This window comes from Sesamum indicum, linkage group LG7, assembly GCF_026168435.1.
Source record: "Sesamum indicum cultivar Baizhima isolate 11 linkage group LG7, ASM2616843v1, whole genome shotgun sequence".
Classification (NCBI taxonomy): domain Eukaryota; kingdom Viridiplantae; phylum Streptophyta; class Magnoliopsida; order Lamiales; family Pedaliaceae; genus Sesamum; species Sesamum indicum.
The window spans coordinates 15,606,038-15,617,367 of record NC_142663.1 but is presented as its reverse complement, the minus strand read 5'-3'; the positions used below and the strand labels follow the sequence as shown (position 1 = coordinate 15,617,367).

Below are 11,330 nucleotides of genomic sequence, written 5' to 3'. Positions count from 1 at the left end.
CTGGTCTTGTGGGTTCTTGTATGACGACGGACTCAGTTGTATTGGAAACACATCCCCCCTTTGATTTTTTTTTAATTTGTCCAAAACTATTTGTCTTATTTTCAGATATCAACAAATAAGTAATTCAATGGTTTAAATATTTATCAACTGTAGATACTACAGATTATAAATTAAATCCTATAATTGAGCCCTAACTTACAACCGTAGCTTTGATTGCATAAAGCTTCAATTCTTTCAACTTCCATTTAAATTGTTGTACCAGTGAAAGAAGGGGAGCTGAGGGGCGCAATCCTTAGTAGCATATGCTTCACTCACTACTATGCTTTCCTGTACACATCCTTCTGCAGATTTGATCCTCAAACCACCGTAACTTGTAAGATCCTTTGTGTGAGATGTGATGGCTTTAAGATCCTGCACCTGCAGGCTGGCATTGTATAAAGATGACAACATAAATAATAGTTCAGTCATTCACCAGCAAACCTGAAAAACATCCACGCTACCTAGCACTATTAGGTACATAATGGATCCTGCAGCTTGAGCTTGAAAGAAAGAAAGCACACGTGACATGATCCAATGGGGAAATAAGCAAACGTTTTTTGATATCTCTTGCACCAAATAAAAAGATAAACAGAGATGAGGCAGAGGTCAATGAGAACCTCCTGTTCAGACACAAAGTAACCACAGTGATAAACTGATATGTGATACACATGAATGCTATTTTCTTGTTAAGCTATAGAAATTTGCATCACCTTTACTAAGAGAACTTTTTACTGTATTAAGTAATCACTTTAAGGCCATAATTCCCAAAACTCAGCTGATCTTCTAGGATTTGCATGGCAGAAATTTCGCAGGAGAAGCTGCCCCCAACCACCTTGATTAATTGAAGCATCGGTATGTGTCCAAAACCAGAAGGGATCTCCTCTAATTTTCTGCAATGCTTAATAATGAGTTGTTCGAGACTTGGGAAATGGTCAGTATCCGCCCTTTAATGTACTATATTCATCCCTTCAAGCACCAGCACTTTCAATCTAGAAAATTCCACTTCACTTAGTTCCACCTCATCATTTTTGTAAGGAGCAGAATCGCAGCTTGAGGATTTCAAGATAGTGCAACAAGCCAACTGTTGTCATATATTTCGAGGGAATTCCCCAGCCTAGCAGACTCAACTCTTTGAGCTTTGAGGGAAAAGTAAGGTCTGGCAGATCTGGCTTTTGTCGGTGAGCATCCAAGAAGTGGCATTTCGACGACTCAACAATACAATGACCACTCCGTTGTATTGGAGTTTTTGTCATATACAATTTCCAGCTTCTTTACATTTGGGATGGTTTTGTAGACGTCCTCAGTAACTCTTGAAGTCTCGTATCCCCAATAGCGTTTGTAGGTTTTCCAGACAAAAAGTGTTCTTCCTATAATATAGTGTACTAGGATAATCAGGAAAGAAAACTTCTTTGAACTCGAGATGTCTTAATCGTGGCATTCTCCATATCGCTAAAGGTAGATACGATAGAAGCCTCCAAAAGACTTGGTGAACAAAAATTTCCAGGTTCTGAAGATCGGAGACCGACTGTGGAGCTTAGGGTATCTTACGTTAACAAGTTCTAGTACGTCTAATTGGAACCAAAAGAAAGTTACGGAAAGCGCATCTAACACCCTCAGCAATCCAAACCTAAGAAAAATGTTCAAGAGCTTGCGATATTTACCAGTAAATGTAAGAGAACGGATTAGTGGGCTCAACCTCATTGCATCATAGATTTCTTTCAAGCAGCCATCTGAATTCACGAACAGAAATTATTGAACCCCTGCAAAATGAAGCATCTCGTGTAGAATACTTGAATGAAGATCTGATGAAAGATCATCATCAGTTTTAATGGTGCGAACAAACTTTTCCTTTTGGGCTTCTCTCATACAAAGGTCCCTCGCAAGATCATGAATGCTGCATGTCCTAATTTTTCCACTTAACTTCCTCTCACTCACCAAGACAATACTTCTATCAATAAGATCCTGCAAATATTTCTCTCCCACATCATCCAAACTTTCTCTAGGACATATCCAAAAAAAATCTTTCTTCAGGGGTTTTAGAAATCCTTCAGCAGCCCACAACCGAACGAGTTTCGAGACCGGAATTTGGTAATCCTCCAGGAAAACTCCGATATAAAGGAAACACATTTTTAAGTGTTGTGGTAAGTGGTTATAACTCAAAGATACTATCTCTAAGCACTGGTCATTATGTGTAGATATAATTGAATGAACGCTTTCTGCAACATTTCGCCAGTGATTTTGTGCATGTTGGACCTTGGCAAGGAGCCCACCAACTACCAGAATTGCTAGAGGAAGTCCTCGGCAACTTTGTGAATCTTAATACCAACTCCTTCCAATTCAGTGGGACAATTTTCATCCTGAAACACTTTTTCTTTAAGCAGATTCCAACTTTCATTATTGTTTTGGAAACGCATGTTATAAGGAGGGCTATTAGAGCTAGCATACAAAGCCACATCCGATATCCTAGAAGTCAAGATGATTCTGCTTCCATTGCCATCATCTGGAAACAATACTTTGATTTCATTCCAGATCTCGATATCCCACATGTCGTCCAAAACAATTAGATAACTGCTACCCTTCAGACTTTTGTATAGGTACTCTGCTAATTCTTCAGAACTATTTTCACATGTTTTTCCTGTAAGCTTTTTCATAGACACTAGGAGGCCTAGCAGGATTTCGCGGACTTGATATTCTTGGTATAGTTACCCAAGCACGTGTATAAAAGTGATACGCTATAAAAGCATCATCATAGATATTTATAGCAAGAGTAGTCTTCCACTTCCTCCCTTTCCAACAATTGAAACAACGTCGAGTTTGTATGATAGCTCTCCAGTCAGCCTGTCCTTTATTTGCAATATTTCATCAACAAATCCCACAATAGTGTTCTTCCCACCAGAGGCTAATCTCAAAGAACCAGCTGAAAATGAATTCTTGGGCGCCAAACTTTTCGAGCCCATGTTCCTAAACTCCATCGCTTGCAGTTTTGCTGAATCAAAGTTTTCTACCATCCGTTGCATCTCCTGACAGAATATAGTATAACTCCTATCCACAGCATTCACACATTGAAAGAAGTTGATTTGATATATAAGAATCTATCAAATTTGTGCTGCATAAGCTGCATCCCTGTTTTGTGTTTCAAGTTCTTTTACTTCTTTGCTGTTTTCTGTGGAAAATCTTCAAGAAAGGTTTGGAGGAAACTAACCTTTGAAAGGAAGCACTCAATTTGTTCTTTGTTGCAAAGAAATTCATGCCCATCTCTAATTTGTTCAAGTGTTTGTATTAAAGAAACTACAAAAGCATAAGCCATTTCTTGGTTCTTGACCTCTTGTATTTCGGTGGTTGGGCCAGCGTGGAGTACTGCGCTTATACTTAGCACGCTGATTTTGACTCAGTCACATGAATACGTGATGAGTATAAAATCCACATAGTATTTTTCTTTTTCAAAAACTTAATATAGAACCACAAATTTTGTGTCTGAAAGAGTTTAAAGTCATCAACAATGCTCAAATAGTATATTAATTTGTTGTGTGATCATTTAGTCACTAGCATCTCACTTGAAGTTTACGAATTTGAACCTCAAATTTGTCCCTTTATGTGTGTTAAGCGTTATCGACTTATCTGAATCAACAAAATCAATATGTCCTAATTTATATCGATGAAATTAAGTCACCAAATTAGATAATTATTTGGCAACCTTAAAATAAAAGAGAACATTTTGTTCCGATTAAAATTTCTTACTGAAGATGTTAACAACAAACCCTCAACTCCATCTAGTTTCTTCTTTCCACCAAGAAAGAAGAAAATAAAGTATACATTAAACAGAATACTAAGATATTTTTCTCACTACATCAACATCAATACGATAATGTTTCATACTACCTTCCACAAACGAAAAACTTGGCTCTTTTATTTTCATAAGTTAGCTAAAAGAATGACAGAAAACAGAAATGACGTACCCATAACACACGAGCTCTAGCACTATGAAAATATGAGGCGACTATATTAACAGAAGTAGTCAGAAATCCATACATAAACAAACACCAGAATATTTTAGGTCACTCAAAGTCGAAATCTGTCTGTACATGTTAACAACGTAGCTTGTAGAAGTAACACTCGGTAATACTTTCTGCATAAATTACTCCCTTAACCTTATAGTGCAAAAAGAATAAATGAATGAACATCCAATTCTAACTACAAGTACACCGTTCTCCATTGCACTAAAAGTCAGAATAAACTCCTGTTATACAAAATGAACATTAAATGTCTGAAAGAGCAGTTAATAAATGAACCTTGATGACAGGATCCATCCGTGTTCACAGTAGCTGGCGAAGCTGCCGTGTTTCCTTTTGAAGCGATTGAATTTCTTTCATGATCTCAGCCTGATTTTCCAATATCAATCTCATGACACTTGACACCTCCATCTGCACATAAGTTTCAAATATTAGAAGAATAACATGTAGAAGGAAAAGACGAGCATGGTATCAGATGTTACCTCCTGCAGATGGAATTGCCTTAATATTTCTATATGAAGATTGCGCATGTCTTCATGAATAGATTTCTGAAATGAAGCAAGAGTTTCTTCAAGTGTACGCTGAAATAGCTGAAGAGTAAAAGAAGCTCCCTGCTGTGAGTCAGGCTGTGATAAACTATTCTGCGACTGCGTCACACCACCCTGCCACAAAATTACAAGACAGTGAGTAAAAACTGAATAGAGTTAACACCCAGGCATTTGCAATGATTAATCATCTTGGTTGGGAGCAGCAAATATAAAATTTGTGCCATTAAATTGGGATCCAAATGAGATTTTCCGTCTTCAACGAAGAATAACGGTAGAGATATATAGATAATAACTAATTGCACCAGATCCCAAACAGAAAGACTACAACATACAATTGTTTCTTACATTTGTAGTCATGAGGGCACTGGTCCCTGTGGCAGATTGAATTTCGGACCTCGACAATAAGCTATTTAGAAGTTCTTCCCTTGTTTCTGCTCCTGTTTTCTTAGATTTTGGTGACCCGACAGAAAGAGATGTTGTCTCACTTAAGGATGGTGTAGCCGCAATTCTCTCAGCATAGCTGGAGAATCTTCTAGGGAGAGACAGAGCTGGACCAAGAGTATCAAGGTTAGCTTGCCCTGTAATGCTTTTTGTAACAGAAGGAGACACAACAGCTTCTGAAGATCCTAAAGAAATTTCTTGCTTGCAGTTTTCTTTCCCACGCAAATTAATCTGGCTCAGGCCTGATACTAAACTGGTTGTATTTTGACTTGTGGGGAGACTATCTTGTAATCCGGACGACATTAATCCTGACGATGAACTGCAGGATGTCATCATTGCAAAACGAGAAGGCATGTTTATAGATTGACGTTGGTGAATAAATTTGTCTGATAATCTCTGGCCACCCCAAGCTTCAGGTGGTGTAGTGGAGGAAGAGTCATCAGCACGTGTAGAAGTAAGTATGGATGTCAATGGAGATAAGGTTGAATGGACATCATCCTGCAAGAGCACCAACTAAATCAAAACGTGCCATGTGATGAGATATTCTAAGTAGCCATCAACTGTAGTGACAAATCAAAGTACCTAGTGCAGGGAAAAGAGAACCGAACCAAACATTTTGCATCTACAGAGACAGTTGTACCACAAAATAACCTTGTATATAGCATATAAGTGTCTTAAGGCATTTATAGCATATCGACCAGTACAATGGTAGGTCTCAATTTATTAAATCATCTACCTAGCAGATAAGGAACCTAATTCAGTATACTCAAAAGATGATATTTGCATCCAACATTAGACTTTGAATAACGTTGTCATAGTGAGATGCATAGCACATGATATGGAGCATGAGACAAAGAATATCACTAGTTCAACCAACTTCTAAACATGAAAATGGTACATTGATGATATCTCTGGAAAGATCCCAACTATGATTCCAGGGAAACAAATAACCTTCTCCATTCCATTTTTGTTTACACTGCTTCATTCATAAATATCAGAGCATGGGCAATATTATTTGATTCTCAGTGTCAACATCATGTTGCACTATTTCTGAAAAATCAAGCAACCTAAACTGGATTTATTTTGCATGTTACTGTCATTACTATGCAGCTGGATTTAAAAACAAAAAAGTTATTCAATCCTATTTCCAGAGTAACTTTCAAGTCCTAAGGTTCTTAAAAATCAAAAGTTGCAATGCATGGTCAAGGTTTCAAGTGCTTCATTAACCATTATCTCCACAAGCAATCCCTCAATTCTGTTGGTGGCTAATATTCATACCAGGATGCCGTAAATATGAGCTCTTAATGATAGGTAAAGCCTTCTTATTAAATAGGTATAATTTGCATTATTTAGGTGAGTTCCTTTGCATTTTTCCATAGGTCACAACCTCTTTTATTTTTTTAATGTTTTTTTTTCATTGAATGATAGCAGATGACAAGACTTTATATAAGAATCAAATATCCATAACTAATATTTGTGACATCTTTATGAAGTGAATAACTATTCTAAATTGAAGTGTTATGCAACTCACAGAAGATCCATATTCTGAGAGTACCGACTTGTGAACGGCAGTTGAAATATCCCAATTAAACGTCTACAATGCCTAAATTAGAGAAACATGTGATGTGCCATGAATGCTGTTACATTTGTGATAACTAGTTAAGGGTTGTTCGCAATAGCTTCTAATTCTGTTCTGGGAAAAAGTTACATTTTGTTGTGGGAATAAGTTGTAGAGAAAAAAGTTGTAAGTAAGCATACCAAAAGTTGGGAATGCTCGAACAAAAATAAAGTGGAGTGAGTGTTTAGAAAAACAACTTAATGTTTACAAGTTTACCAATAAGGTACTCCTTATAGCTTTTGACTTAAATCAACTTAATTTAAGTAATTCAAAGGCAGAAGTTCTGAAACATAACACTCTTCGCGAATTATTTTCAACAATGAGCTAATAAGCGCTTATTTTAAGCACTTGCAAACACTCCCTTAGTAATCGACTTCAAATTACTTGTCCATTGAGTTAAGATTAGGTTTACAGGTGAATATGACTTTCTTTGGAGACACAAGGAAGCATCAAACTTTTTTATGTTATCTACAAGCAACTTTTTCTTATATCAATTTCATGGCATCCAATTCATGACCATGAAGTAGATTACTTTCACCAATACTATTTCCAACTTTTTTATTTGTTCAATTTTTTAAAAATGGCTATTTCAGCAAGCACAATAGCAGGCATCCCAATATATCTGAATCATTAAAAGGGTTGGTCTCCACATAATGGATTGATATATGAAATATGTAACTCTCCTAGTTCCGCATGAGTGCTACCAAGAAAAATGAAAAGGTTTATGCTTCTCTGATTTTGTAGTTTACCTGCCATTAGAGTTGAATGCAAAACATAATCCAAATTTATGTACCATGAACTCCACCAAGTAAACTGCAGAACTAAAGATTTCTGGCCAATATATTGGACAAATACACCATAAGCACATTTTACTAAAACATATGCTAGCAAACCACACGAGAATAACAGAAATGACCAAGATAGGGTAAGAAGTACCTGTTTGGATGCTGAATTGGGCTTCCAGTCAGAAACTGGATGATTGTCAATGGCCCCATCCTCTGAAGAACCAAACCTCCGAGAAGAAAAAAGAAAAGAAGGTTTTCTATCCAGATCTTTATTTGAAGCATCATGATTATCCCACAATTTATCAAGAGTGGGTGTAATTGGTTGAACTTCTACAAGGGGCGAAAACACCTCCATATCATCCTTGAAGTTATAACTTCGAGGTGCATGCAGTCTTCCTAGAGTTCTACCAGTCAATAAGCTGCTTCTAACAGGTGATTCCTCTGAAGCAGATAGACTGGGAGCACTTGATTTTGAATTACCCGCTGAAGTAGAAAACATATCTCCAGAAATAGCTGAATGGCTAAGATTCCGAGATCCAGATGCTGCTGTGGGCATTGAAAGGCTCGACGACGACCTAGAAGGAAGTGGGTCGGGCATAAGGATTGAGTCACCTGTATCACCAGCCAGAAGAACAGTCTCATCTGTGCAATTATTTTCATTGACTGTCACAGGTTTTGACCTCTGCCAGCATAGATTTGTGACAGCCTGATGAAGATCAAAATTTAAAAACCTTAACCCTTCAAATCAACTTGATAAAGAGAATAAGTGCGGCTGCAGACAGAGGAAAAACATTCTTTTGCCATACAATGGACGCTGAGCATTCTAGACAGTTCTTATACTGGCAGTGAGCCACTGATCTGCCCCACTACCAGCTATTCACTAACCTGGTTAACTACAAGTTTCATGAAAGAAAGATTGGAGTCTCCCAACAAGTGTTCAACCAGACCAATTTACAACAACAACATTATGCTACAGGACTAACTGGGTTTCTTGACAGGTATTGACGCACACAAATACACAGCAGGAACATTATTGTACACTATCAACACCCCATATGCTTTATGTAGAAATTTATAACATATGCCATTAATCACTGAAAACAAATATTCAGGCAAGAACAAGTCCAAACAACACTTAGAAAGTAAGAATCACCTCCGAGTTCCCATATGCACGAAGAACAGTGATCGGTTGGGGCTTCCCACGAACATCATAGAACACAATTTGACCACTGACTGTACCGGCTGCCAAAGTTAATCCATCATCAGTGAAAGCCAATGAAGAAAAAGGTGCCTCGTATGGTATGCAAGAAGATGGCTTCCTGGATCCTGTGTCAAAAGTGTATAACTTCATATCCAAACCGACGCTAGCAACAATCTGTCAAATTCACAAAGCAAAGTTAAACAAGAAATTAATGCTTGGCATAAGTCTTGAAGCAAAGAGTCTCAATTCTATGAATATAAATGACCTATAAGGGCAACACAAAAAATTCAAGCCAGCATGATAAAAGAGACACCTTGTCATTTGATGGTGAGAAACTAACTCCAGAGGTCGGTGCAGAATGCTGCTTCAACCAAGAAACCTGCAAAATGCAAAAAGGACTCTTGGTAATCGATAACAGATGCAATAAAGAGCACCAAAATAGGTCACAGCTAATGCTCAGATATTGTGTAATTCGAAAGCAAACTCAAGGTTCAATCCAGTTGTCTTATTAAGAGCCAGTTGCCAAAGACAAAAAAGAGTGTTTTCGCTCTTTTGACTGAAAAGACAAAGGCAAATGACATGTGTCAGAGCTTTTGCTTCTGCTTTCTGAGAGTTTAATTTCAGGATTTCCAACAAAACCAAGACTCACGTCACTGAAGATGGTGCTTTTCAGCCACTTCGCATTTTTGTGATTTTATTGTAAATTCCTTTTGGACATTTAAATCATCCAAAAAATTACAGCAATACAAAAATTCCCCTTCCCCCTAAACTCAAATCTCCAGCACCACCACCATAGCGCCAGAACCACCAGTGTGGGTATGGCGGCATATACACACATTTGGAGCATTAATTTACCTACTAAAGTATCACCCATCTCAGTTTCCTCCTAAAATACAATATACAGTGTAATCATCTTGTCAACAAGATATAAGTCTTGTTATAATGCAAACCTTTGGGCTGCGACCAGTCGTATCCCACAGGTGGATGGACCCATCATCACCAGCCGTAACTAAAAGGTGCCTGCTCATCCGTGAATAATCAAGTGCCCCCAAAACCTAACCATGTAATTTTTATATAAGGGAAGGAAAAATTATATAAATCAAAAATATATTAAGTGGTTTTGTAGCTCGGAACAATATAAACGACCTGTCCATTCGGGTCCCTGAGTTCAGCAGCCCTAGTACCAGAAGCAAGATTGTGAAGTATAAGATCCCCTTTACGGCTAACAGAAGCTATGTGCTCATCTTTGCAGTTGTACATTACACCTGTTATAGTATCCGTATGACCTTTCAGCCATTTGACGCATCGCTTGTTCTGCAAATCCCATATTCGTACAACTTGACTGGTTCCACCAGAGCAGAGATATCTAGACCCTTTGTTGCTAAAGCTGATCATTGATATTGCCTCTGATGGCTTACATGTTTAAACAGAACAAACCAAAAAAAATGGAAAAATCAAGCAGATATTCCAAGATGTTTCAAATATATGAAATACAATTTCAGGCGAGACACAAAAAGCTCCAACTCATTAAACATTAACTCATCACATAAACTTCTTCAAGCAGCTTCAATTAGAAATTCTGCTATGTTATTGCTTTAATCCAAAATTCATGCCAGCTTCTCCTCATTTTCAGCAGGAGTTAAATTTAATTAAGTCAATTACATTTTACCAAGTTATATTTTCACTCCCTAATCTGAACTCTACTGCCTTGTTCAGGTAATGCTGATATAATTCACATAAGCACTTAGGTCAGTGCATCAGAATTGAAGAGATGCCATTTTCGAATTATTACTTCTCCATGAAAAAGGAATCAAATTCATGCCACTGAAAACTTGATCATGGAAATCATCTCTATTGCATTGACACTGGAACCATAATTTACTGCAACAGACAATTACCACAATAAGCCAATCCAGAAACACCTACAACATTCAATATCAAGATTTCCTACTTCCTCTGGAAACCCGGCCAGCTTACTCGTGGTAATTAACATTAAAATCAAGCACATATCAAAAAGCACATTAGAAATTCCCTTACATTCTAGTTTTGTCACACAATTCAGACAATAAGAAATAGAAAACATAAATAATTTGTGTACCTCGACAGTTTCTCCCCTAGCATTTTTGGCTGGTACCGTCCACAAGCTTTGCCCATTTTTCCTCCATAATGATATCTTACTATCTTCACCGGCAGTCGCCAACACCAAATCTATATTTAGAAAAAAAATAAAAAAGTAGATATATCACATTATAGACCAATTAACTTAGAACATGAGGAGGAAAATACTGCGCAACCTAACTGCAAAACATAAGATACATTGACGAAAACACGAATTAAATCAGCACTAACTGTTGTGATTCCACTTCACAGAGTTTATGTGGACGCCCGGAGATGGAGAGTAGGTGAGAACGCAAGGGTTTTGAGGCTCCACTGAAATGTCGAAAAGTTTGACGGTGTCGCCGCCGGCCGCCGCCAACAGCAGCTTTACGGATTCCAACGAACTCATGATTTGCAATGGCAAACTGCGCGTGATCGCAGGTTTCAACTAAATTTGTTTATACGGAAAATGAAGGAGGAAAATGAGGTTTTCTCCAAAATGGAGGGGGGGGCAAGAGGGGTTGCTTTGGGGTTTGAAAGAACTTTAGAAAAGGTCTGGGCCGCCCTTTACTTTTGGATAATTGATATTTG

General features: G+C 37.7%; 1 protein-coding gene and 1 pseudogene across 3 annotated transcripts; both read right to left on the bottom strand.

Annotated features, from left to right (window-relative positions):
- Positions 1 to 275: 275 nt before the first annotated feature.
- Positions 276 to 3,430, bottom strand: LOC148787613 (putative late blight resistance protein homolog R1A-10; annotated as a pseudogene). The gene is made up of 2 exons (XR_016066413.1): positions 750 to 3,430; positions 276 to 424 (listed from the first exon to the last, which is right to left on the bottom strand). The product of XR_016066413.1 is annotated as a putative late blight resistance protein homolog R1A-10 (transcript).
- A 639-nt stretch (positions 3,431 to 4,069) lies between these two features.
- NEDD1 (Transducin/WD40 repeat-like superfamily protein) lies at positions 4,070 to 11,294 on the bottom strand. 2 transcript variants are annotated; one of them, XM_011086699.3, is made up of 10 exons: positions 10,992 to 11,294; positions 10,741 to 10,850; positions 9,789 to 10,055; positions 9,593 to 9,697; positions 8,956 to 9,021; positions 8,595 to 8,816; positions 7,593 to 8,147; positions 4,943 to 5,536; positions 4,532 to 4,711; positions 4,070 to 4,460 (listed from the first exon to the last, which is right to left on the bottom strand). In XM_011086699.3, exons 1-10 carry the CDS (start codon positions 11,146 to 11,148, stop codon positions 4,353 to 4,355), a joined length of 2,364 nt encoding a protein of 787 aa, XP_011085001.1. In that variant the 5' UTR covers positions 11,149 to 11,294; the 3' UTR covers positions 4,070 to 4,352. The 2 variants fall into 2 exon arrangements, with proteins under 2 accessions (XP_011085001.1, XP_088738969.1); XM_088882843.1 differs by lacking the exon at positions 10,992 to 11,294 and having other exon boundaries at positions 9,789 to 10,048.
- Between the last annotated feature and the right edge of the window lie 36 nt (positions 11,295 to 11,330).

Bases quoted from the DNA above. Each gene is read 5' to 3' on its own strand.
- NEDD1 (XM_011086699.3), bottom strand. From the start codon at position 11,148: ATGAGTTCGTTGGAATCCGTAAAGCTGCTGTTGGCGGCGGCCGGCGGC. The intron at 10,056-10,740 runs GTACACAAATTA...TAAACATGTAAG, and splicing joins CTAGGGGAGAAACTGTCGAG to CCATCAGAGGCAATATCAAT. The intron at 4,712-4,942 runs GTAAGAAACAAT...ATTTTGTGGCAG, and splicing joins GTGCCCTCATGACTACAAAT to GGTGGTGTGACGCAGTCGCA.